This window comes from Nesoenas mayeri (genome assembly GCF_963082525.1).
Source record: "Nesoenas mayeri genome assembly, chromosome: 1".
NCBI classification, from domain to species: Eukaryota; Metazoa; Chordata; class Aves; order Columbiformes; family Columbidae; genus Nesoenas; species Nesoenas mayeri.
Genome location: NC_137541.1, coordinates 35,267,756 through 35,294,749, shown reverse-complemented (window position 1 = coordinate 35,294,749; position 26,994 = coordinate 35,267,756). Strand labels below are relative to the sequence as shown.

The following is a 26,994-nucleotide window of genomic DNA, read 5'->3' as shown; positions in this document are numbered from 1 at the left end:
GCAAATACAACCTGATTCTTATTAATCCATAACAGAGGCTACAGTCAGTCTATCATTTTGTGGTTTGTAAAAATCTTGAATAAAGGTAGAAAAGACCTACATATTAGCTGAGGACCTAGTTTTGATCATACTTTCACATGATCAAGATTTTTTAATAGATCATTAACTCATTTTTACTCAGAAACACTGATGTTCTCTAGGATCAGCAACAATAACTAGACTGAAATGCTGTCTGAAGTACATCTACTGTCTAGCTCATTTTCTTTTTAGAATGAAAAAGCCACACCCCCCAAGAGTAAGTCATCCATCAATCTCAAAGTCAGTATATGCTGCCTCCAAGGTGACAGTCCCCAATTGTAGGAGATTCTCAAGAAAGTCCAAAGAACACATTAGATATTTCCAGTACTACCCCAAGAAAATTATTGTCATTATTAGGTCTGCCCTTCATAACTGATTTTTCCTACCTTGTACTAACTTACTGGTAAACAGCTTAGCTTAGTTTCTATTAGAATAGAGAAGCAAAGGTATTCTAGGAATAATACACATTTGAAGATTTGTAGTTGAATATTATATTGTGCACACAGTACTTAGGGTGCTCCAAAACTTTCTCTATGTGAATTAAGCATGGTCTTGTCCTGATCTTTTGCACACAGTAAATAATAGAATCGATGATAGTAGGCAGGAAAATTAATACCTCTTGAAAAGACCATAGTACCTCACATTCACTCAGTTCAGTGGGTCTGATATTGACTCTGTTGTACTACAACTCTGCAACCATAATGAAAATTTATCCCTTCCTGGCATATGCAAGGAAGGGTGAAAAATAGTAATGATTCTGTCAGATTCCTCTTCCATATTATTTATTGATATAATGAGCATGTATGCTGTGTATTTGATGAATTCCAGAAATAGCTTAAACATTCTTCAGGCAAGGAAAAAAAAAGCGGCAAAAAAATCACCATCTTTATTAATGGATAAGACAAAAACATCAGGGGTTAGTTATTCTTTCTCTCTTAAAAGTGGTTTTAATTTTTTTAGCTCTTCTTCTAAGATATAAATTCTTTTGGATGTTCTGGCTAGGATGGCCCTGCTTGGTGCTCTGCGTAAGTAGATTCAGCTCCAGAAAGGGCATGTTCTTAACACTTCCAAGAGCATCATCCACACCTTAGGAAAGCAAGTAAGGCCAGTGTCTGAAAAAGTGTTGTCAGTGAGCCTGTCTCTCATTACCCTTTATGACAATTTTGTCATAATTGTAATTCGCTCTGCAAAGAAAAATTAATACACCTCCAAGTAAGTAATTCCAAAATGCCCTACTTCTGATTAGAGAAAGAAAATATCAGAAATTTATCCATTACCTATAATTCCAATGATACAATAAAAATTCAGTATAGCCGCAAAATAGTTTGTATTTGGTCCTCAGGGAAGGATAATGTTAAATTGTTTTTTCTAAGTTTCTGGGTTTGCTTAGAGAATAATGAAGTACATCTTCCTAAGTTAAACCAGATCTCAAAGAGGACAATTAATATACAAGACTGAAGCCTCGTCTCAAGGACAAATTTAATAATTTTTAAGTTTTTATTTTGATACAAGCAGATGATTACTTGTTTAACTTAAAGAATAAAATTGTTTAACAAAGTAAAATGATTATTTTTTTAAAGAATTAAAAGGTGGAAAGTATAAGTCAGTACCCATAATGTAAAGAGAAGCAAAACCTGAAAAAACTACACTTTTGTCAAAGAACGTAAACAAAGAATAATGGCTGGGCATAAAGTGCCAAGGGCATAAAGTACAGTTCTAATTGCACAAGCAGAGCTGACTGAAATACCCTTATCTCAGATACACATGCACAAATACACCAAAAATTGAATTTATATGATCAGCAATATTTTTGCTATGTTCTGATTGTTATTTTCAGAGACAAATATGTATCAAAATATGGTTTCAAACAATGACATAACGCTGAAAGAGCAGGCAAAATAACTACAAATAAAGATAAGTCAAGTATATAATACAGGACTTAGTTACTGTAAAAGATGGTGCCTGGCCTGCCACTTCACAGCCCAAAGAATACTGCCTTTGTAGCCACCAAATTATAAATTCAATTAATTCTTGGGTTTTGTAGTATACCATTCTCTTTATATATACAACTTAAAAGTGTTGTCTATTGAAGGACACAAATAGAAACACATGAAAAAATGTATTTCTTATACCACCAAAGCCAAGAAAAAGTACTATGGAGAATCCAGTAAAGATAACGAAAAACAAAACATTGCTCGCTTTCTAAAAAGTGTAAATGTCTAGAGTTAACACAGATGCCTAGATTTCCAAATCATTTTGACCCAAATAAGACCAGTCCCATCCTTTTTAATGGTTACAATACCCATCTATTATTTTATCTAGAGACTTATTTATTCAGAACATGCTACCAAGTCCTAGTTAAACACAAGAAACAATCATATTGTTAAAAATATTGGGCATACCTATTGTATCAGCTTTACTAAATCTTCGTGTGACAACATTGTTCATATTTCCATTTTCACAAAGCTTTAACTCTGTTAGATATACTTCTACTTTGCAGTGCTTTACAAACATACCCTGTTCAACGACCTGAAAAACAGATTGGGATCAGGTATCAGTCCACATACGTTTTCAAATACATGCTTCAAAATATTTTTGAGAACTCTTCAAGAAACTGAAGTTCAGGAAATGTAAGACACTTAATAAATTACAAAAATTTGAACTAAAAGTCTCCAATAACTTTTAGAAATATAGTAAACTAAAAAAGTTTTTTTTTTCCATGATGATGATGTCTTACCTGTGTATAACGACATCACCATGACCTTCAAAGTGTTCAGTAAATTGGAAATCACAAATATGCATACTTAACCAAAAGATAAGATACTTTATCAGAAGATAGAAAACACCAGAAGTTATTTTTTATTTCAAAACACATTAGTTGTATGGTACTTCCTCCAAATATGAAGAACTAGTGTACACAGTTATAGAATACTTATCAAAACCAGAATATACACTACTAAAAACTGGATATCGCATATCTAAACAAATTCTGTATTTTAAAAAGACCTAAATATCTTCCACTTACATTCTGGCAATGAATACATTCATTTGAAATTTCACCTACTCAATACAGTTTCTTATTATATGTTAATTTTTAAACACCTATTACAAAATACTTAAGAATACAGGAATTTTTTAAATATAAAAGTAAAATGTAGAAAAAAGTATTCAGGGTCACCTCTTAAATGTTTTTCTCTTGGATCTTCCAAAGTGTAACTGCAGTACTTAGTCATGTAGACTGTTCCAAAAATAACCATTGGCCTGATATGTGATACATCTGACAAATACGGTAAAAAAAAAAAAGCCACCAGCTAATTGCTGGGAGAGATCTGCTATGTGCTGTACAAATATAACTTGTATGCATGAGCCACAGGAAAAAAAAGAAGTGAATGATTTCATTGCTTTTCAGTAGTTTTTCCTAGCTTTAATGACCACCAACCACGACATTTCAATAAAAATGCATCTTAATTTAAGCAGCTTAGTAAGGTTTTCAGAGTTACTAGAGTAACAACAACACAGTTGCAGTAAACAAAACTGTGCAGCATGGCTAAGACATTTCTGAGAACAAAACTGACACCGTAGTGGTAGTATTACCACATCCTATTACATAAGTTCATAATGTTATTTGACATTGTATCAGTTTAAAATCTGGATCCACATTTCAAAAAAAGTTGATGCAACAAAGTGCATGAAAGGAAAGTATCATCACACCTCCATGGAAAAACATTAAGGCAGATGGGAGAAAGAATCATGAGCAAACAGCAAAAACATTCAAAAGAAAAAGTCTGAACCGGAATATGCATCTCAGAGGATAACTACTGTTCATATTACCAGAAAATAATGAAGCTAGGCCAGTTCATCTGGCCACTCATTGCACTCCATGCATTTCTTCCCGTTAGTTCCTTGCAAGCAGAAGTTACTTGAATTCCCCTTCTCTCTCCTTCCATCTTTCCCCCAAAGTGAAAAAATTACAGAACTTTTACTTTAGCATGATGATGGAAGAGCATTCAGTTTGCTGAAATCCATCTTAAAGAAAAACAGTAAAAAAATGATAACAGCTCTATTTTTTAAAGAGGGAGAGCCATTTTAATGGATTTCAGCTCTTACTAAACTAAAGAAAAACAGACATTCCAGAGATGTCTCTTTAAAAAAAGATCTCTTTTCTTGAATTAAAGAGAATGTAAAAAAAAAAAAGCCAAGCTACTTCTACTGCTCACCAAATGAATCTCAAAGATACAAAATATCTTCTATAGCTAAATCTGGCATTTGTTTGAAAGGAATGCACTTAAAGTAAGCAGCCAGCATGCACGTAGTTAGACCATACCTGTGTCATAGGAGGGGAAAAAAGTTATATTACACCAGAAGTCATATCACACTGAATTCAAATTATAATATTATTTCAGCACTTTTTCAGGAATTCAAATAAAGATCCCTTTAATTGACAGAATACGCCCTAATGATCAATTTAGAAATGGCAAACATAACAAAATGTATTTTAAACTTAAGTAATTCTGTCCAGTGAGGATGCAACTGTAATCACTACCCTGAAAATCTTAAGAAACAATAAAAACAAAAAAGACTACCTGATCAATAAACTGGTAAAATGTCATATTACCTTAATAATAAGGATGGATATGTGCTGGAACAAACAAAAATTAACATCAAGTATGTTAATTTCTAAGTATCACAAACTGATGGAGGGCCACAGTGTCCACCATACCGTGGACTGCTACTTGTGTTAAGCTTTTTGCTTAAAGAAAAAACTCCCTTATCAAGCTGCTGAACACAGACTCTGCTTATCAAAGGAACTACCAATTACTCTGCCAGTGTTAAAATTATTAGAGCTAGGTTTTCCACTAATATAGTCAATAGTCTTAGGGTTTTATAATTAATTACAAAATCATTTGCATTAATAGACTTACAAGCTTCTAAAGTTCTTGAAATATTAGAGGGCTTATTTCCAGAAAAAAAAAAAAAAAGTATTATATCCTTTGCATCCTCATCTCTCAATATTAAAAACTTAAGCCTCTAAAATCTGAATAAAAATTAGATTTCTATAAGCAACTAAAGCGGGAATTGTCTATCTGGTTATCACAGGCCATGACTTAACAATGTTCTAGTAAATTTCTGTGCAGTTCCTGAATATTTGCAGGACCATATATGAATCACGTTCATCCCAGTGGGTAATTTAAGAATACCTTGCGTGCAATTGGCTCTTGACCTTCCATGAGTGTGTACCAGCTAACTAGCCTATTCCAGCCTTCAGTTGGCAAAAGGATGTAATCCAGCTCATCAATGAGATGTTCCTTGAGAGACTGAGAATCACCATCTGCAAGAGAAAGATATTTTTACTTGAATACTGTAATTCTGCTACTTGAGTTTCTAATGTAACATTTTTCATACAAATAGCAAACAAAACATTTCTGGAGTCACAGTTATGCTGTCAGTATTACAGTGTCCAAAGCAAAACTCTTCTGAAGCTATTTAGACAAGCTATCCAGTTCACACATATCACACCTATTACAGGTAGTATTCCTACACTCAGGAATCCAAGTGACAACCCCATATCCTCATGCAATCATAAGCACCTAACCTGTTATCACACACCATCATAGTCTTCAGAGAAACCAATCCTTTTCTCCACCCACTTCACACTTATTCCCACATCACCATGGATACTTCCATTTCATGCTACAGTTGCATCTTTAATTGAAAATGCAGGAATGGGTAGTTACAGTAGACACAAGATAAATTTCAAAGTCATTCACTCCATGTCAGATTGGGAAAATAACATGGTACAACCCTCCTACTTCAAGAATCCTACACGCTCTGGAAACACAGTCCCCACAAAATTCTTCACAGGGACAGAGAGATGCAACACTTGCAAGAAGTACAACTTGGCAACCTCTTCACATAAATAGCACACTTTTAGCTTTGGTTCAATCCTTGTTACAGTTGTAAGAGAGCAGCGATCTTATATTTGCAAGAGCTGACTGGAGATCTGAGCCCCTGTGAGCCTCAGACAATTAGGGCAGCTGTCCTTCCGTTTGGAAGGACTCAACTACAGGCCAGCAAACATCCCTCTGTACAGAAGGAGATCGAACAAGGAAACCTTGTTTGAGAAACCATATTCAGCTCCAAATAACAAATCAGGATAACCAACTTAATGAAGTTTGAAAATAAAGAGACAATGTATAAAGAATAAATAGACTGTAGTAAATACACAGTCTATTGATTTTCATTGTCCTATGTGAATGAACTGCAGAATTACATAGTGCACAAGTAAAACTGAGCATAATAGTAACCTTAAATAATCTCAAATTTCTTCAAGTATTGGTCTTTTTCTTGGACTATTTTTTTTAAGTAATACTTACAGGCAAAATTAATTACCTACAATTACCTACATTTTTCTACAAGGACAAAAATAACTGTGTACAACGTGCATAGGAAAAGCACCAGGGTCCTCTCATTTGATAACATTTCCGTACTTTTCTAGTTTCTCCTTTGTACAGATATAGCAAACAGAGCATAATGTGACTTCAATTAAAAAAAAAAATCCTGAGCATTAAAAAAGGCATACTTAAAAATTAGAGGTCCTTTAAAAATAACAACTATTCTTTTTTATATAAGAATTTCACAAAACATGCTTCAACATGACCTTTTCTGTAGGAGAACAACACTACTGAGAACTTTTATGAGATGTTTGAGATGTGTTCACTTCTGGGTGGGGAGAGTATGCAAGATTCAGCTTACCAAGGCTCTAGAAATCTCCCTACTCGTGCTTATTAAACCCTCAGTTGTTTTAAAGGCTTCGTGATTTTAAGGGAAAATACAGGAAGAAAAACAATGTTTTTTGCTTTAATCACCCAAATGCTGAAAATACAGGCAAAGATGGATGCACAGCTTTCTTCTGCTCCTATTATCACTGGTGCTGATTCCTTCTTTCCTTGTTCGACTAAGTACCTTGATGTGTGAGCAAAACATGGGAGAACTGTACCGTTCTCAGTTCAGGTATTTTAAGTGTGTAATATTTGTTACTACCCTCAGCTGCTCAGAGATGGCAAAAAGATACTGTTGCAATAATATGTAATCTGTGCAGTTGAGAGCTGACTTCAAGCAGTCAAGAAGGAACAATACGGCTTGCATTCATTTTCTCCAATGAGAATCATCAGTGTGGGAAGAGCTGAAGAAAAAAACCCACAATGACGACAAAAACCCCAAGAGAGAGCCAGGTAAGTATTAGAATTATGAAGTTATTTTAGAAAAGGGGATAATCAAGTTCAGAAATAGCCAAAGTCTTTGTTGCAATTTTAGCAACAAAAAGACAAAGTCAACACAGAAAGGAAACAAATAAAAGTGGAAGAAAACCTCAGACTTTGGATTCCACTTTGGAAGCCATAGTACATAAATTCCTCAAGCAAAAGTAAAATGAAATTTCGCATTATTATCCTTGTGAACATACAGGTAAATATAAATTCAGTTCTTCATGGAGATAAATACAATTAATGTGACCTAGTTAATGAGACTTCAATCAATACACCTATTTAACAGGTACTTTCTTTTTTTTCACCTCAGTCCGTTTCATTCTACCTGTAAAAGCAACAATTTTCAAGACTCAAATTTTGGTTCAGAACTGTCCTGTTCAATTAGGAAGAAATCTACGTGTAAGAACTACATCCAAGAAATATTTGCTGAAACAATTAATGACTTGCACTATCAATTCTTACTTGGCCCACCCAACACTATGCATATGGGGGTTCCATTATAACTGGGAGCAAGGTGAGGCAAGAAATCCATAAACACATCTTGAGGTCCATGTGTCTCTAAAGAATTCACACTGTACTTCTGTACTGATCTGATACTGCTATAGGAGTTTATAGAGAGAAGATATAATTTGGATTCCATTCTGTCTTTCTAAAACTCCCAACATATTTGCAAATATTATTTTTTCAGAATCTTATTCCATCAAAGAAGTCCACTGACTCAGACAATTCAGTCCCTCATATGCGACACTTTTCTACAATGAGCTATCAGCTATTCTAAATAACTACTTGCGCTAGCTCTGCTAATCTAAACTCAACTACATATCTCTTCTTCTGAAGACAGCACATGTGAATTCCATTACATACAACAACATTTTAGCATATGCTAAGATTAACTGAAATCTGTTACTTTTCACTGCTTTTGCTTCGTCCAAGTATTTTAGAAATAAGGGAGCAACATTTAAGCAATAGCAGTACAATACAGTGCCTCAGTTTCCTGGAATCAGTCTTGAATTCAACAGTAGTCTTTTTTATGACTGCATTACACTGCAGAATATCTGAGACAGCACGTTCGATTTAGATTTATTTATATTCTTTAAATCAGATGCAAATTTTCAGATTTAACATTTAAGGAGAGCAGTGTGAGAGTAACTGGTGCAAACTATGTGTCAAAGATGGGATTAAAATCCAAGCATTTTCAGGTTCAATTTATGCTACATAGGAAATCTCGTACAGAGGATTGCTGCTTTGCAGCAGGTGAAAGAGATAGCTACTATTTGCTGAACACAAATATCCTTAATTTTAAAATGGCCTTCACACAGGAGGAGTAGATGCCAGGTGGTAATTGGATGCATGGTATCACCACCAATGCAGAACCATAGTTTTAGAACCACGAATGAACAAAAAGTGAAGTTCATAAAACCCAGTGCTGTGTTTATTTTTAAAACTGTACCAGCAGTGTCAAAACGATAGTAAGAATACAGGTTTTCAAGAGCTTTTAGCAAAATGGCTAACATGACTTTTGATTTGGACACCTAACCCTAACGAAGACTTCATATCCATGACCATGTATGTAGATTAAGTTATAAATTATACAGATGAACTAAAAAAGTGGTTTGAACAAATCAATCACCTGTGATACAAATAATCTTTTTTTAAAACAAGTAGACACAGAAGAGATAATAAGCTGATGCAGTCTCACTGAGGATAAAAAGGATCTTGCTACATCTGATTTCAACTGAGAAGAAAAGTATCACCTGAACATGCCCACCTCACTGCAAGATTTACTACAAGAATGTACACAAGATCTAGATCCTCACATGTCAGAAAACAAAACATGTCACTCACCTGAAACAACAAGACCCTTAAGTTTGTGGATGGAAGAGAACATACAGATGCACATGACAACACAGCACCTTCCTCAAAGGCACTGATACTAGTCCCTGTCAGACATGCACACATACTGACAACTAGTTCAACATGGTATGACAAGTCCTATGAAAGAGGCAATCATCTTCAACATTTACCTTGTAACATAATGAGACAGTAAATAGAGTTGAGAAGTTTTGAATGAAGAAAGTCAGAGTTCATCATAAACCCCATGAAGTTGTAAAAATTTGTATTACTACGTGCAAAGAAATTATGCAGTACTGTTACATTACCTTGAACTGCAAAGAAAGAAACCCATTACCCACTAGATTTTGCAACTTAAATATTAAAAGCTCTAATGACATTTCAATACTGGACATTAAATATAGAAGACCATAAAAAATTAGGAAATTATCCTCTATCATTTCATGGCACTTTATATTATGACTGAACTGCACAATACCTCTTTCAGTGTCCCAGAATCAAAGTAAGGCCTTGGGACTCATTCAAAAAAAAATTTAGAGTTCAACTTTAAGATGTTATTTTAAATGAACCGATTTAGTTAAGCTAAAACAGTCCTACTGAATTCAGTATTTGTCAACTTGACTAAAGTTTGATTCCCAAGGTATCCCAAACTATCATCACAAATCAGTAATTTGTACATTATGATATATTCTGTTACAATTGCAAAGAAGTTCCAATCATTTTACTTATAAAATCGCAATTTTTTAGGGAAATCTATTCCAGTTCGCTTGTCACGGACTGAAAACAAGCAAAACGTTTTACCTTCATAAATGTTGAGATTCACTTATACTACCAACTACAGAAGATGAACAATATGTGACACATTAATTACACAATGAGAAGCAGTTACCTTTGAGAAGTCCAGAATTATCAATAGGACCAGGGTACACATTCTGATCCCCCATCTGATATTTGTCCCAGCTGTCAAAACCAACATATTTTTTCCACTGTTTGAACCAGCGACTATCCACTAGATACCTGAAATGAAAGAAGACATATAAGTTAATTATTGGCATGCTATACTTCCTACAGTACCAGTTAATTCATACTAATGCACTTGCATCCATCAGCCTTGCAAAACAGAGGATGTTTTTCTACCTGGTCTGCTAACCATTATCAGCATGTCCTACCAACAAGGACTTTAATTGTGGGCAATTAAAGATCCCAGTAATCACAGTGGGTGAGAATAGTTTCGCAAGACTGCCAACACAGCATATCAGAAGTCGAAAAATGGCAAGTTCAAAAAACATTGCCCTTTTTAGCATGAAATATCATCAGCTTTAACTCCTGTTCTCAATTGATAAATTCAGGAGATTTACATTAAATCTTTATAATTATACACTCCTTTAAAAAACGAGAGAAAACTTTTAGTAAAATATTTTTTCCTGCTGAAGTTTTATTTATAACATTCATATGCAAGTTGAAAAAATTTAGAATTCTGATGTCTTGTCAAGAACCAGAGTCTAAGTGTTTTCTTCCTTTGAGTCAGCATCAACACATAGAGTAAATGTTCTGCTCTTGAGGCAGTACTAGATGTTCCTCCTATGTATAATTATCAACTTCACACTTCCCTATAAAGGGATATCTCTGAACTCAGTTACACAGTATTTCCACCCAGATTAAAATGTTGCCAGTCTGGCTTTTGCTAAGTCCAGTGATACCTGCATTTTGTATCTTTTTGTTCAGAATTTTTTTTTTTAAGATTAAGATACCAAATTTGTTCTGTGATCCTCAAATTTTATTATATATTTCTTTAAAGACATCATCTTCATTATTTCTCTTTCCTACAAGTATTCATCTTCTTCTGCCTGGTATGTACTAACTTTTTTACTACTACCCTAGTACACGTCAGAATATCACTATCAGGATAAAATGCTTGGTCAAACTAATCCTCATTCTTTTCTCCAGTATTTGACTGCTGAACTCTTATTTGTAGCATACCAAAAATATGCTACTGAACCTTTAAGACATCTGAAAACTTCCTGGTGATTGCAATACTAGTTTGCTAATACATATAGCTTTATTGTGCAATCATTCTACAGGAGTTACTCATGAACATCACAGAAAAACACAGAACAAAAACATTAACAGTCACGATTCTTGTAACCAAAGAAGTACAAAAACACTGCTTGAGTATTGGCACCATTTATTGCTGGGCAACAATAAACTTTTTACTGAATAGTTTTAAAAAAATATATTAGCAGGGCCTTACATTTGTGCTTCTAGATGACTTAACTACAACAAGTATTAACAAACCTAAGACACACAAGTTTTAATTATTTCTTCTTCTCAAGTCCAGTTTTTCTCTCTTACACACACAGATCAAGCCTGGAGTCAGCCTCCGGAAGTACTGCTAGCAAACCTCTCATAAAGCAGGAATTAATGCTGAGTAGTACTCAGTAACTTTTTAGTCAACTTATCAGATTCTCTTTTCAATAAGCCCCAATTTTTTTTCCACAGAATGTACTCTTAAACTTGTTAATCTATAGGTAAAAGTCCTTTGGTAACTGAGAGGAAAATAGCATTAAAAAGCTATACATAAGATCACCACAAGCTTTTGGATGCTTACTTTCCTTACATTCCTTCAAAGACATCAAAGACTCTGGTCTCAAAGGCAGCTTTACCTCTATGACAAGACCATCCTAATTCACATGGTAAACAGTCTTGATTTGAAATATGATTAAATCAACAGTAACAATGAGTTTATGAAAAAATTACTCCTAGCTCTAGCTTGTAAATACCCTAAGCAAACAACATAAATAGCAAAGGAAAAGCTGTGTCCCAGCTGCTACAGAAATGGTTCTGCCAGTGTAAGAACTTTGGGTAGGGACCAAATTTCTCCCTCACTGCACACTAATGGCAGACATACTCTGGAGTATGTACCTTGACCACCTCCCAGTCTAACACTTGGTCTCACATCTATTCTACTGTCACAACCTGTTATGGCTGCTTAAGAGCCATCACTGCTACGAGTTGCTATCTCTTCTGAAATTGTTCCATACACAACTTTGTTTTTGAACTTGAAACACAATTTCTTTCTGGAATTTTAAACACTTAATAAAGCAGTCAGAAAACAGTCCCGAACTACTTTTTAAACTGAAACTATAGAAAAATAGCTCAGTTTTAAAGACTGTTAAGGAAATGTATATGAGGAGTATTTTGCTGCAAAAATGCCCCTTTCCACTACTACCAGACTCAGAAACAGCGACTTAACAGTGCGTTTTGGGCACGATGCATCCCCCCCAAATGCATAATGAAACAGCATGGCTGAAGTCCTATTCTAGAATGATGAGATACTTAACACATCACTACGATGTTACAATATTGAATTGTTTTAAAGTAGCCTGGCCCAGCACTAATTATTTCAGTCTTGTGGAAGAACTCCCTTGACATACTTTGTTTTCTTTAGAGCATGTTTAGAACATAACAGGAAACCACCACAATGCTAAGCTGCATTAAAGATAGTGAAATTTGGGATAAGACACAGTAACAAGATAAAAATGCAGGGTATTACAAACATAAACAGATTTAAATTTTATTAATGCTGACAAAAGGTAAAACTTAGCTAGTTAAAATCTAAGTTCCAGTCCCATACTCATTTCATACTTCAAAAATCATGCATTTAGAATACACTCACTTCTTGACCACTTTCAATTGTCTCTACTGTTCAGCGAAGTTGTAAGCCCTACCTAACAAAGTAATGAGCATCACAAAGTAATTCAGATCTCTGTGTACAGAAAACATCATTTTGTAACACAGGAAAGTATCCAAGTAAAACTTTACTGTCCTCTGTAAAACCTTTTCTGAAATTAACTTTTCACTGTTCTACTAATGCAGTAGACAATCTAATGATCACTGCAGCAAAACCTATGAAACCATAAATCTAAAACTGTTGGGAAATTAAATGAGAAACGACTTGAACTATCAAAAACGACCAGCTTGTGAAAACAGGTACATAATGTGACTATCCACATGTAATTTAAAATGTGTTATTATCACCTGTTTAAAACAAGCATTCCATTAAAAAAAACCCAACAAAATCCCGTAACTATATTTTTTTAAATAGCAGACAAAAAGCAAAGATTGAAACTTTAAAACTTGAATAGTCGCTTCAAAACATGTTTGCCATCAGGAAATAGATAGAGGAAGTGAAGCAATGCCATAACAGCTTCGCAGTACGCTTTAAAATACTTAGTATGTTTGTTACTAGAAGCTTTCAATTTTAATTTTTACCATCATAAAGGCCTCCTAAGCAATACTGCAACATAGGGATTGAAAACACATTAGTTTTAAATTTTACAGCGAGAACATGTACTTTCTTTTCTACAATCAATAGTCAGCTGCAGATGTCTCTAGATATGACCTGGTTCAACAAAGTCAAGAATGTTTTTGGAGGCACAGAATAAACAGGGGATGCAGCTCTTTCACTCTACCTCTACAAATCCCAATTCTTCTTACAACAGCCCTTTAATATTAGACTCATTTTTCTTTAATAAATGGAAAAAGGGATATCGACTTGATTAATCTGACATGCCATTGCCTTTTGCTTTATACACAAAGTTTTCAGTCTTATGAACGTACTCAAAGCCAACAGCATTCTCATATTTCTCATCTGCTGTGGCCATCCCACTATTCCATAACAGCCACAACTGCGTGTCATTACGAATGCCATCACCCTCAGGCATCCATTCTGCTGCCAAACCTGCCAGCTTTGGCTCCTACTCCATCCCATAGTCTCTACTTTCTTGATCTAAATTTGAATGAACTATGAAGCTTTAATAAGAAAAACTATAATTTTACACAGAAGGGAAATTACCATGTAGGCAAACTGCCCATCATTTTAATTAATGTTTAACAAATTACTGCTCCTGTAGAAGCATATTACTTTTCAAATATTTTGTGTTAAATGTCTGACCATACACCAGTAACATAGTGATGAATAGAAAATTTTGATAATTGGACTTAACAGTGCAAGAAAGCACTGTTTCAGATTTTAAATGTTCACCGTTACCTATTTCAATACTTCATCAAATTAAATTTTCCACATCCAATTAATTTTGCCACCAACCAAATTTTGCTCAGCAATGTCTCTTTACAGTTCTCCCTATCTGAAAAGTTGTAATATTCTTGTTTCCTAACAAAAAGTGCAAAAACTTAAATAATTTCTCTTAAAATTCAGGAATTTGTACTTACAGACTCAGATAAGAGATTAATATTTCTAGCATAAAAAGTTGAAAGGTCACCTATAAATCATGCAAGTATGTGTGATAATAACTGAACAGCACAGACAAGTTCCTTCCCTGGAAAAAAAAAATGCTGAATGTCAACTAAATTCACATGAAGTTTGAGACTCTCTGAGCAAAGTGTGTCCAGTAGTAAACCGGAGAAAAGCAGAATGAAGAAGCAGAAAAAGTTTGAAAGCTACTTAAATTACTTTGTTTGTTACCTTCTCTTTTCCTGTACTCTTCCTTGAATTCACTGAGTAAATACTTTATTAGACTAGTGTATTTTGGACATAGCTCTGAGGAACAATTGAAAAAAGAAGCTAAATGGGTGCAAACCACTATTCTAAGGTTGAATTCTGCAAGTGTAAAGAAATAAGTTATTATCTGCAAAGCATAATTAAAATGGATTACTTTCAGACAAATAAGATCCTATATGCATTTTCTGCAAGATGCATCATACTGAAGATTAATGAAAAGACTGAAAAGAGAACATAATGAAATCTGTGTGTAACCAAGGGCAAAGCTTCATACTTCGGTGAATACTGGTTGTAATATGAAGCACTATATATCTAACTCTGCATACTAATTTTTAAATCGAGTGAACCAGGAAGATCAGTTTATTAGGATGAGCAAATGGGCCACTGGCAGTTCTCAGGATTTCTTACAGACCACATCATATTCTTAATGATCAAACTTGAAAAAAAATAGTATAGATTTGATAGAGCGCTACATGTCTGAGCAGAGACTAGCAAACTACCTGCTGACCACAGGTGATAGCTTAGAAAGTACTGCCTTACTCACTATCCCAAAACTCAGTTCTTAAAATCCTTTATAAACAAAGGTAATCAGGATAATTATGTAATTCTGGGTATGAATTTATTTTCTATTTAGATATAACTGCTTTTAAGTGACTCAGGATCTACCAACATAGTTTAGATTTCTTAATTTAAAGAAGTATGGAAGTCTTTCTGCTCAGACAGATATCCTTAAGAGCAAACTCTTAGACCACAATGTTGAGGTGACATGCATTACATGCAAAAGAAAGATTTCATTAATTTATATAGCAAAATAAAATAAGTAAATAAATAAACAGGTATAGATTTTGAAAAATGTTAACAAACACTGTAGTTGTGAATTCTTACAGTGAAATATGTTTATAGATGTGCACACACACGCACATGTATATATATATATATTTTATACTTATTAGGAATTTCAGTGACCATTCTGCTACTTTTACTTCAAAAGAAACCTGATATAGGTGAGAGAAGTTATTTTGGTTTTTATGGGATACAGTCACAGTAGCTGTAATCTTCGCCTTTTACAAGAACTTGTTCTTAATCAATAGATGTAATACTACTTTACAATAAGATTAGGGAAAATGGAAATTTGCATTCATATGCCATACTCTTCCCTCATTTTTATGCAAGAAGGATATACCATGTTAAAGATTATGCTGAAAAAAAAAAAAATTAAAAAAAAAAATTCAGTGATACCACACTCAGCTTAGGAGATCAAACTGCTAAAGAACTTAAAGTACACAGCTAAAATCCAGACTTTTTAGTATTCAGGGAAAAAGTGAAAAACAGAAATTTATAGCCTACAGCTTTTGATATTATGAACACATTCAGCGTAGCATTCTCACCAAGATCAACAAGACTACTCATCTACATAAAACAGAGAAGGCAAACTAAAAACGCAACTTAATTTATCTTTCAATCAATGTTATAGTATGCATGGTACAATCAAACACCTTAAAACTAAGTATTACCTCTGAGGGACATTCAGTAATTTAAGAGGAAAAGACATAGCTCAAGTAAACAGAACTGTATCTGTGAAAACTTTATTTCTTAAGTAAGATTTGATCACTTTTTAGGGGAAGACTATTAAAAACTTGTAGCATGCACCTGAGACCAGATATGCCTCACTGAATCTGTGCTGTCCCAGATACAAAAATAGCATACCATGCTTTAGTAAAAGAGAGACATAAAATTAATATTGTATGTTAAACTTAGTACAATGTTTTACTTTCATTTTTGTCACTATTACCTAATACAGGAAAGAGTTCCAAACCAGTCGAATGTTACAGTAGTTTTTTAATCATGGACTTGACTGAGAAAGCTACCCCAGGATACTTCAGCCAAGTTAAAAAAAACATCCTATCAATTTTTTTTAAACTATGACGAAGAAATGTTTCCTACTTAACTCTGATGGAATCAAGATTTCACTCAAGCAGGAAACACAAATTTTGCTCTCTCAGATGTCATCTGTCAATCTAGCGAGCAGGATAACCAACCCATGTTCAGTGGTAAAATGCACCTGGAGGATTTGTAGCAGAGACTGAAGGAGAGAACTACCTCAAATTTCTAGATATGCTGTTTTGAGGGGCAAGCCTTAAAAAAGTAAGAACATTTCACAAGAAGGTGAACTGATTAACTCCAAGTCAGCAAATTCTTGACATTTATAGGCATTTCAAACAAATCAATTACCTTGAATTGCTTGATGCATATGGTACAACCAAGTTTGATTATAATAAAGTCATTTAGAATCAAAAAGCTGATAAAAGAAATACATAAATATTGGAATACCCTCAAATCTTTTCCTAAAAGTAAGCAAAAATATGCATGTATGATTTGCTGAAAATTATACTCAAATATGATACTTTAGGTATTAATAATATTGGAAATATTCACACAGTTTAATTACTTTAAGGTGTTTTCACTTTGTTGTATTAAGCATCCTTAAAGAGATTTAAATTTTCTTCGAGAAAGTAGAATAAGAAAACTATAGAAAATGTTCATGAATGTGTTTCCAGTTCATGTTTGGCCTTCTTTAGTTCTCAGTGTTTACTTCTGAGTGGATCTTCAGATCCCTTCATAAGACATGGCTGCTCTCATCTGTAAAACGTTTCCTGCTTGTCTGATGCAGACTGTAATATACAAGGCACAATTTATACTCGAGTCCCCTGAAATGCCAGATATGGAATAAAACATGAAAAAATGGAATGAAGCTGCACCAGGGGAAATTCAGATTGGACGTAAGGAAAAGATTCTTCCCCAAGGCTGCAGCCACAGCACCAAGCCTGCAAGAGTTCAAGGAGTGTCCGGATGATGCACTTAGTCATATGGTTTAGCTTTAGGTGGTCCTGCCAGGAGCAGGGAGTTGGACTCAATGATCCTTGTAGGTCCCTCCCAACTTGAGATATTTCATGATTCCATGAAAACCTCATATCCCTCCAGAGCACAAGAGGAGCCTGTGTAACCAAGATCTATGCTACCTCTGCAGACACGCAACATATCACAATTTGCAGAATATCTTTAGAACATTCCACAACACTGGAATTTGTTCTAATAATTAAGACATGGAAAAACTGTGCAATGATAAGTGGAGCACATAACATATTCTACCAGAGTGTATGTTCTCCCTCTGATAGACAATAGGTTTTGCTGTCATAAGGATTCGGTGTTATCACTGCAGAGGATGAAATAAAAGATGAAATTCTGAATCTTGTAAATATAAACAACAACATTCTCCTTCCAGATGACAAAAGGCTTTATTTGAGGTCTGTGGGTCCTCATAGATTGCATGTGCTCATCTTTCAATCATAATTCAGGCTAATGTGAGTCCATTGATCACGCAAAGGGGTTGAAAAATAGTATCAGAATGTTCCTTGATATCTTCTGATACTACATGTCACTTCATTTCATTGAAAAACAACGACAACTGTTGGTCATACCTAGCTCATTCCATACAGAAGCTATCTGCCAATATTATATTCTCATTCTGGCACAACTTTTCATTAAATAATTATTTTATTTGAACAATTTATTGGCAAGTATTGACAATTACAAAGCACAATGCATAACATTTCAACCTACTTCCCTCTGTTTTCCTATGCTCAGGTTGTTTTCAAAGCACAGATTACTTTTGACCTTAAACTATTTTTATTTAGTATTATTTTATTGCAAAAGAATATGTTCCTCAAAACTACAAAAAAATGCACTATTTTACTTCATTCTCACGGTTAGAAGCAAACAAGCTTTGTTTAGAAATATTGTAAACAAAGATTTAAAAGTTAAAGTCATAGCTATTTCAAACTTGCTTTAGCAGAAAACACTTAACAGACCAAATCTATATTTAGGATGAGTTTAGATGAGGTATTCCACCTTCATACAGCCCCTACAGTCAACACAACTGAGAAAAAAGTTTACTGCAGATGTTATGATTCTTTGTGTCCCACTGAAGGGGGATTAAATCGTTATGTTTTTCTGGCATTTACATTTACTGCTCATCTCTGTGATTATGGGCCCTTAGTCTGGTTCCTGGTTGCGTTCTCATCAATTAGTGGATTTAGAGTTCCTCCAATATAATTTACAAATTATAGAGTACTTATTTTATTATCTTTCTCAATATAGGCATACCAGCAACAAGTATTTTGGTTCTTTTACTCCTATACAAAATATTCAAAATATTAAAACACAATGACCAGTTGATAGCCATGCCTTATACCCAAATATATGTTCATATTAGGTCAGTCAATTAAATTTACCAATAAAAGACTATATCCTTATGAATGATCAAGTGTAGAGCCTTTGGGAAGCCCAAAATGGGATTACTTATAGCCTTTGCACAGTAGCTTACAAGAACAAAAGAATGAAGCTATTACAACACATGTGAATGCACTTTCATTTCTTAAAGAAAAATTGAAGAAATAATAAAAATCAGTAATAAATGTATACAAGCTTTAAAATTTTGCAGCTGCATGACCACATATGGACATAGTACTATTATTTTCTTTTGTTGGGTGAACAAACAGGAAAGATGCTAATTGATTTTGATAATTCTCTCATAGTTTGTAACTTTTTCATATAATTTAACTTCACCTGTGGTTTACTGCACATTTTGTTTTACTAAACCTTATTACATAGTATAAACATTACAGATGTACAAAGGCATTCATTCTTTACCTTAACACCCAGGTTGAGAGAAAAATATTTGAACAGCATGACTACGATCTTGGTATTTCCCATTGCTGTCAAATGCATTCTGAATGCATTCCTTGGTTATATATGGACAGAACTAACAACATGTAACCTAGATTTATTTATATTGACTGAGAGGTCAGTCCTTTGACTTCTAAGTCAAAGCAGTTAACTTTAATACGCAATAAAGGCACTTCACAGAGAGACACTCATTCCATCACTGTATACTGCTGGGACATCGTATCTTCTGAACACAAGCTATTTCACTTTTAACAGCAAAACTGTGCAAATTGTCCAGAGAGACAGGTGAGGATTTTTTTTTACCCTCCTTGCTGTACATGAGTACAGATTAAACAATACTGAGGACAAACTGGAACAACTGTCTTGCTGAAAGCAAATTAGGACTCCTGTTTAAAGACACAACATCCAATTTTAGTTATTGCACAACTGCAACTATAAAAATAAGAAACGTAAGAATGGGTTTGCACCTGTAATTCTCCTTTGATTGGGCTAGCCAAAATTGCTTAACTAAGTACACTCATGATCAACAGATGCCTTCAAAATTAAATTCTTTCAGAATTACAAATTCTTGAAAGTTCCAAGATAATGATAATTATTCTACAATACCACATAGAAACCAAAACATAATTTTATTTAAAATGTGGGTAAATACATAAGAAAAAAAAAAATTAGTTGTCAAACACAGAAAAAAATATATAATCTATCTCCCATTTTTAAGAAATCTTAGTCTAAATATTTCATGCTCCTCCTCAGAAATAAAAGCTTTGTTCAACTATATGCACAGAGATAATTTCAAATCAACTAAGGTAATCAATCCAGTTCTCCCCACAGCTCCCCATGCTCAGTTCCTGCTATCTGAGGCAGTAGCCTGAGTAGCACTTCACACATACCAAGAGGCTGATCAAAAAGCCTGATTCGGCCAAAATTAATGGACTGCATTTTTATTTTAAAATTTCAGTGCGAACATTACAATAATAACCATATAAGTATTTTTTATACACTTATAAATTTTCCATTTAAGGAAAGACTTCACATTAAAAAATAATCTAATCCTAAATCAATCTTTCACTTCGAATTTTCAGGCAAAAGCCTGACACAAACATGATTTTTCTTTTAACATGCTGTCATGCTGCCTAATCAATTAACAGAAGAAACTGGCACCTACATATTTCCATTGTAAGTATACTCCTAGAAAAATTTAAAAAGTTGTTGGTGAAATGCTGCACCATTCCACATGCAGTGAGACAAATGATCTGGACAAAGAGATTGAGTGCACTCACAGTAAGTTTGCAAACAACACCAAATTCGGTGGGAGTGTTGATCTACTGGAGGGTAGGAAGGCCATACAGAGGGATCTGGACCGGCTGGATTGTTGGACTGAGGTCAATCGTATAAGATTTAACAAGGCCAAATGTGGGTCCTGCACTTGGGTCACAACAATCCCAGGTAGTGCTGCAGGCTAAGGGAAGAGTGGCTGGAAGGCTGCCTGGCAGAGAGGGATCTCGGGGTGTTGATCGATAGCCAGCTGAACGTGAGCCAGCAGTGTGCCCAGGTGGCCAAAAAGGTCAACAGCATCCTGGCTTGTATCAGGAATAGTGTGGCCAGCAGGACTAGAGAAGTGACTGTTCCACTGTACTTGGTGCTGGTGAGGCCCCACCTTGTGTTCAGTTTTGGGCCCCTCGTCATAAGAAAGACATTGAGGTGCTGGACTGAATTCAGAGAAGGGCAATGAAGCTGGTGAAGGGTCTGGAGCACAAATCTGATGAGGAGCAGCTGAGGGAGATGGGGCTATTTAGCCCAGAGAAAAGGAGGCTGAGGGGAGACCTTATCGCTGTCTACAACTACCTGAAAGGAGGTTGTAGCATGGAGGGTGTTGGTCTCTTCTCCCAAAGTAGCAAGTGATACAACAAGAGAAATGTCCTCAAGTTGCACCAGGGGAGATTTAGATTGGGTATCAGGAAACATTTCTTCACCTAAAGGGTTGTCAGGCATTGGAACAGGCTGCCCAGGGAAGTGGTTGAGTCACCATCCCTGGAGGTGTTTAAAAGGCGCATAGATGAGGTTCCTACAGACATGGTTTAGTGCCAGAGTTAGGTTATGGTTGGACTCGACGATCTTAAGCGTCTCTTCCAACCAAAATGATTCTATGATTCTGTGATTCCAAATCTAATGTAAAGCTTCAACCACAAGGTTTTAAAGTAAAAAATCATCAACTTAAACCTCATTTGAAAGAAAAAGCAGCCAATTCTCAATACTATCGTTTGAACACTGACATAGTGTTCCTTGTTTTTCAACATATGAAGCCATCAGAACAGTTTAGGATATTATTCCAAATGTTACTGAGGTGTAGGTCCATAATATCACATCATGCTCTAAGTGAAATCAAGTGAAATTTTCCATTAATGTTCAATCTAGATTCTGCTCATGTACTGCACAATGATGGATGATCAAATGTGGAAAACACTAAGAAGACCACAGTGTAAAATGCTATTAAAGCTATGCACTTCAGCATCAAGGCTATCATCAATGACAGGCACTGCAGGGTTTTCAAGTAGGGTTCCATATGCCTTTTCATCAAGATTCCTAAGTTTTCATTGCAACCAGAATTAAAATGCTAGTACATTGTTGGTCGGAAAATTCTTTAAATACACTTCGGGAAAGGAAGCACTTTAAGGTTGAAGATTTCATATCTACTGATCATCCATTGGGAAGGATTTTTATCCCACTTAAAATTTTATTTATTATCTTCAGTGACCAAGTTTTACAATTAAACAGCCAATAAAATTCTCACAGTGCAAAAAAGAGTATTTTCTTCACCTTCAAAGAAATGCCCTCTATAGATAACAAGAGTACTCCCTCTGGACTCACCAGAACTTCAGAAGTTATATGCATCAGAGACACATCTGAAAGAACACAAAATACTATACAGAGCAGATTAAGAATCTATGTCATCACTCTGTAAAGTGATGTCTGGTACCAAAATTTATTTGCTATAAGGGCTAGAAAACAACATCTCTGGTCTAATCCTGAGCAGCTTCAGTTTACAGAGACTGTCTTCAATCTTTATCTGCTTGTCTAAAATCCTTACACTAGAAGACATCTAAGTGTTTCAGCACAGGACTCAACATTCTATCAAAACACACAAAGGCTCTTGAAGCTCTTCTCTGAAAGGCAAGGCTTCTGCCTTCCCTATTAAATGTCGAGATTTTTTAACCTGTTCCAAATGAGCACCTTCTGTGATATGTGGACAGTATGAATGCTTCCACTAATACATTACTGTATACAGTACATCTTTGTGCTGCTACTCAGTATTCTCTATTCAAACATCTAAAGATTGCATTTGTTCCCTTAGCCACCAAATACACTCCTTGTGATAGTCATTTGTCCACTGTAACTGCCTAATCCTTTCTCAAGTTACTGCTTTTAAAAATACAAATAACATATATGTTCTTATCTGCTCACAAATTGCTATAGCAAGAAATAGATGAAAGAAGCACCGTGGGGAAACTCTAGAAGAAAGGGAGAGAAAAAGTGGTGAAGCTGATTGCTAAAGCCATCATAATGGCTGTTAGCCATTATAAGCCACTATAAGTGAACCATTTATTGGCAGGTGACACTCAAAGGCAAGAAACGTGGTCTCATATCCTAGACCATGGACAGCCAACATGTGTAAGCAGTAACAAAGTAAACAGTATGAAATAATTTCTAATGTCACACTTAACTCACTGAGATAACATCTCTGACTAAGATAGTCACAGAAGAACAGGAACTACAGGGAAAGCAGGGCTGGAAGTTGTCTTAAAGACAAGAAACTATACCTCAATACGGGAAGGAAATTACAGAGATATTCACACAAGAAATCACACACAAGAACTGACTGTCTTCACCACGTCTTCAAGAATACTGTTCTAAGATCAATAACTTTCAGTACTAAAAACTGTACCTCAGTGACACTGTAAAAAACAAAAAAGTTGGCAAGGTTCTCAAGAATATCACTGCAGCTCCAAAGGCATTAAATAACATCGCCAAGACCACTTGATCATGCAAATTATACAGTGGCTAAAAAATTGATGAACAGTAACAGCTCTTCAATTTCTGAGCAGATACAGGAAGACACTGATTGAGTTCAAATTTGTCTGCGGCTGTAACAACCAATATTATATGTGTTTCTAAATGAGAGGTTAAAATCTGCACAAACAATAAAAATTCTCCTCATTTGTCAAGCATCAGTAGAATTTCAAAAGGCTGAGTAGTAATCATATCAGATCCTAAAACTGTGAGATATACAACGAAATACAGCACTTATTTTCTTCCAAAACAGAATACCAGGTCTTTCAACCACAGAACCTGATGGTCCTTTGTACAACATTGCAAGAAGAAAGACATATATAATGCAAGTTCCGTGGAAGGACAGTGTGTTTTTTCTCCTGAATACACTAACACCAGTCAACATTATTTAAAACAACTCATAAGGAGGTTCTTACTTGGAAAAGTTCAAATTTTGTGTTAATTTAATGTATGTTTAGGAAGATAAGATAAATGGAGAGATGGAAGAATCCTCAGTCTCTCCTAGTTTACTAATTTATGAACAGACCATTGGGACAAACTAGCCCAAAATCTTGTCCCTGAGGACAGAACAGTCAAAAGATACTAAACTTGTCTGTCCACTGAAACAATACATATTAACCCATACTATGTCCAATCTACTCTTAAAAACATCCAATGAAACCAACCCTACAACTTACTAAATGGCCCGCTCAAATGTTTTCTGATTCTGTCAATTCTTTCACAATACCTAACTCTAAAAACGTTGCATTTCAAATCAGTTTCATTTCTTTCTCTTTGCATTGCTCATGAAGAACTAATGAAGAAATTCAGTGCCCTCTTTATAGATACTGCAAGACTTGCCTCTCTTTGTCCTATTCTTTATTTCCTTTTTTCTTAAGAGGAAAGCCCCAAAGCTTTATACTCTCTTTATATAGCTTATTGTTCTCTACATTCTAAATTCTGAAGACCATGGGCAAGATTTTCAGTATAAGCCAGTCATTTCAAAAGGACTGTACTTTAACGCTCAAACAGAGCAGGCTGATTTGGCATTGCTCATATTTTTTAAACAATATTTACTATTGAGCAAATGAAAATTGCAATTTTGGATCATGACTTAGAGCACACACTTTATCTGTTCTGTTTCCTTACTGATGCCCCAAAAGATAAAAAAGCTACTGACAAAACACCTCTCAAAAAGACATTTGGACTAAACATATCCCTTAATTTATGAAGTTAAATGCCCAAAGCTCTTAAGTATTAATCCTTTGAACAAACATGTATATGCACTTATGTAGCCAGATTTAATAGTTCATGAGTCAAAGTTAATAGGACTTTGCCATAGCTTATTCAGTCTTAAAACACTTGATGATCTGTGTCATAATCACAGCTAAATATAATTTTCAGAGAACATTTAGAAGCTTTTTCTACTTAACTTATTTTTTCATGTTACAACACTTACTATACTAAAAAAAATTACAGCACAGTAAACTTGCTGTTTTAGTCATCATGTAAACTTGTCATACGGTTACTTTCACTTTGAACAATATTCACTGCTAGTGACATTTTTTAGTACTTGGGAAGTACCTAACAGAACCTAACAAAAATTCTCAAAAGATTACAAGGTTGAGCACCCTTTTACTACTACTGGTCATTATCAACACTACCATGAGAATTGATTTTCTTTTTCTAGTTGCTTATACTTTTTCAGTTTAAGAGCAGTCTGTTCGTATGCCAAAACTGAATATATACTCAGCAGTATTTGAATAATGCATCAGAATGCATGCTTCTGACACATGCTGCAGTATCAACACTGTTAAATATAGTCTTTTATAGAACTGGAACAGTGAGTGATGACAGCTGAAATGAGGTGGGCAAGTTCCACTTTTGTGTATTCATACTCAGTTTTCAGTAAGTTAATGCTTCAGCCTTTGTCTCTGGGTGAGAGTTTCACACAGGAAGAGATGAAGAGGTTGAGTGGTGGAAGAAGTGTCAGTTCCTTTTTTCTTCCCCCTCTTAAAAAAAACCCTCCCATTTCCTGGCCTCAGAGCCCTGCTGCTACAAAAGCTCGATTACCAAATACATGTTAGAAAGAGGTATTTATTTAACCTAATTCTTTTCAACCATGGATCATTCAGTTGGCGATCTGTATGGCACACTAAGAAATATTTTCGATTGACCCATAAAACGTATATTTTTAAACGTTTATTGTGGAGCAGGCATTATCAGGCGCTGTTTGCACCTTGGGGGGCTGTTTCTTAGGCAGTGTTAACACGTTCGCAGTCGAAATAGAATTTAAATCTCAGTCTTATTACTGCCACGGAAGGCCTTCAGGGCATCCCCACCCAGGGTACAGGTATAATTTCTGACAACTTGAAAGTGACGCCGGGGCCGTTTCGTCCTTTCAGCCTGGATAATGGAAGAAAGGCCCGGGAGCAGAGCGGACACCCCGTCCGCCGCCTCAGTCCCCGCTCCAGCACTTCTCCCCGCGCCGTCCGACAAGCCCCCCGCGGCCTCCGGGCCCCTCGTTGGCAGCGGCCGCCATCCGGCTCCGCGCCCCGCCAGTCACGCCGCTCCCTTCCCTCCCGTCCCCTCCCCCGCCGCCCGGCAGGGAGCTGACCTCGGTGCCTGCCCCCGCCGGGCGCCTCCGCGGCGCGGCCCTGCCCTGCCGGCCGCCAGCAGCCCAAGCCAAGGCGGGAGCCGCCGCAACGAGGCGGCCGGTCCCCTCCTGACGGGACTGAGGGACCCGGGCGGCGGGAAGCGGAGGAAACGGTGCTGCCCCCTCCTCCCTCTGCAGCCCGCCCGCCCCCCTCCCCTCTCCCGGCAGCCCCCTGCGCACGCGGGCGGCCGAGCCGCCCTCAGGAGCTGGGAGGGCTGAGGGAAAGGAGGTCGGTCCCTCCGCCAGCCAAGCGACGCCGGGGACGGAGGGAGCCGTCCGCGCAGATCGGCCCGGGCCCCTCGCCCTTCCCTCACCAGGTGTCGCCCTTGCGGAGGGCGGTTTTCAGCAGCGCCGCGACGTCCGTGCGCTGAGTCTCCAGATCCGCCGCGCCTCCCTCCGCCATCTTCTCCCCCCGGCAGCAGCGGCGGCGGCAGCAGGGGCAGGAGCGGGCCACGCTGCATGCTGGGAGTGACGCCACCGGGAGACGCCCTCGCCCCCCCTCCCTTCCCAGAAGCGGCGGGGGGGTGGGGAAAGGAGGGGAACCTGGAGCGGCGCCGCAGTGCGGCGCCCCCTCGCGGCCAGGAGGTCTAACGTCACCCCCACTGGTGGAGAAGAAGAGCGCATGCGCACAGAGCCGGCTGGGGTGTGGCGGAGCCGCTTACTCCGCCCGGCGGGGCCTTCGGGGGTGGGTGCAGTTCCGAGGGGGGGCGGTGGCGGCGCAGCGTGGAGCCGCAGTGCGTGGCTCGGCCCGGGTCGTGGGGCAGTGTAGTGCTGTGGAGGCCCCTTGCGGGGGACCGCGGTGCCGTCAGCGGTTCATGCGCGCTTGGCTG

At 36.6% G+C, this 26,994-nt stretch overlaps 1 protein-coding gene across 3 annotated transcripts in view; it reads right to left on the bottom strand.

Annotated features, from left to right (window-relative positions):
- The window catches only part of USP15 (ubiquitin specific peptidase 15), a 66,178-nt gene extending 39,572 nt beyond the window's left edge, over positions 1–26,606 (bottom strand). For all 3 annotated transcript variants that reach the window (XR_013921965.1, XM_080341722.1, XM_080341723.1), the window contains exons 1-4: positions 26,479–26,606; positions 10,084–10,211; positions 5,277–5,407; positions 2,481–2,607 (exon numbers count right to left, since the gene is read on the bottom strand). Coding sequence is in view for 2 of the 3 variants with exons in the window: in XM_080341722.1 (XP_080197848.1) it covers positions 2,481–2,607; positions 5,277–5,407; positions 10,084–10,211; positions 26,479–26,567 (475 nt within the window). In the remaining variant the exon portion in view is untranslated. The remainder of the gene's footprint in view (positions 1–2,480; positions 2,608–5,276; positions 5,408–10,083; positions 10,212–26,478) is intronic.
- Positions 26,607–26,994: the final 388 nt, after the last annotated feature.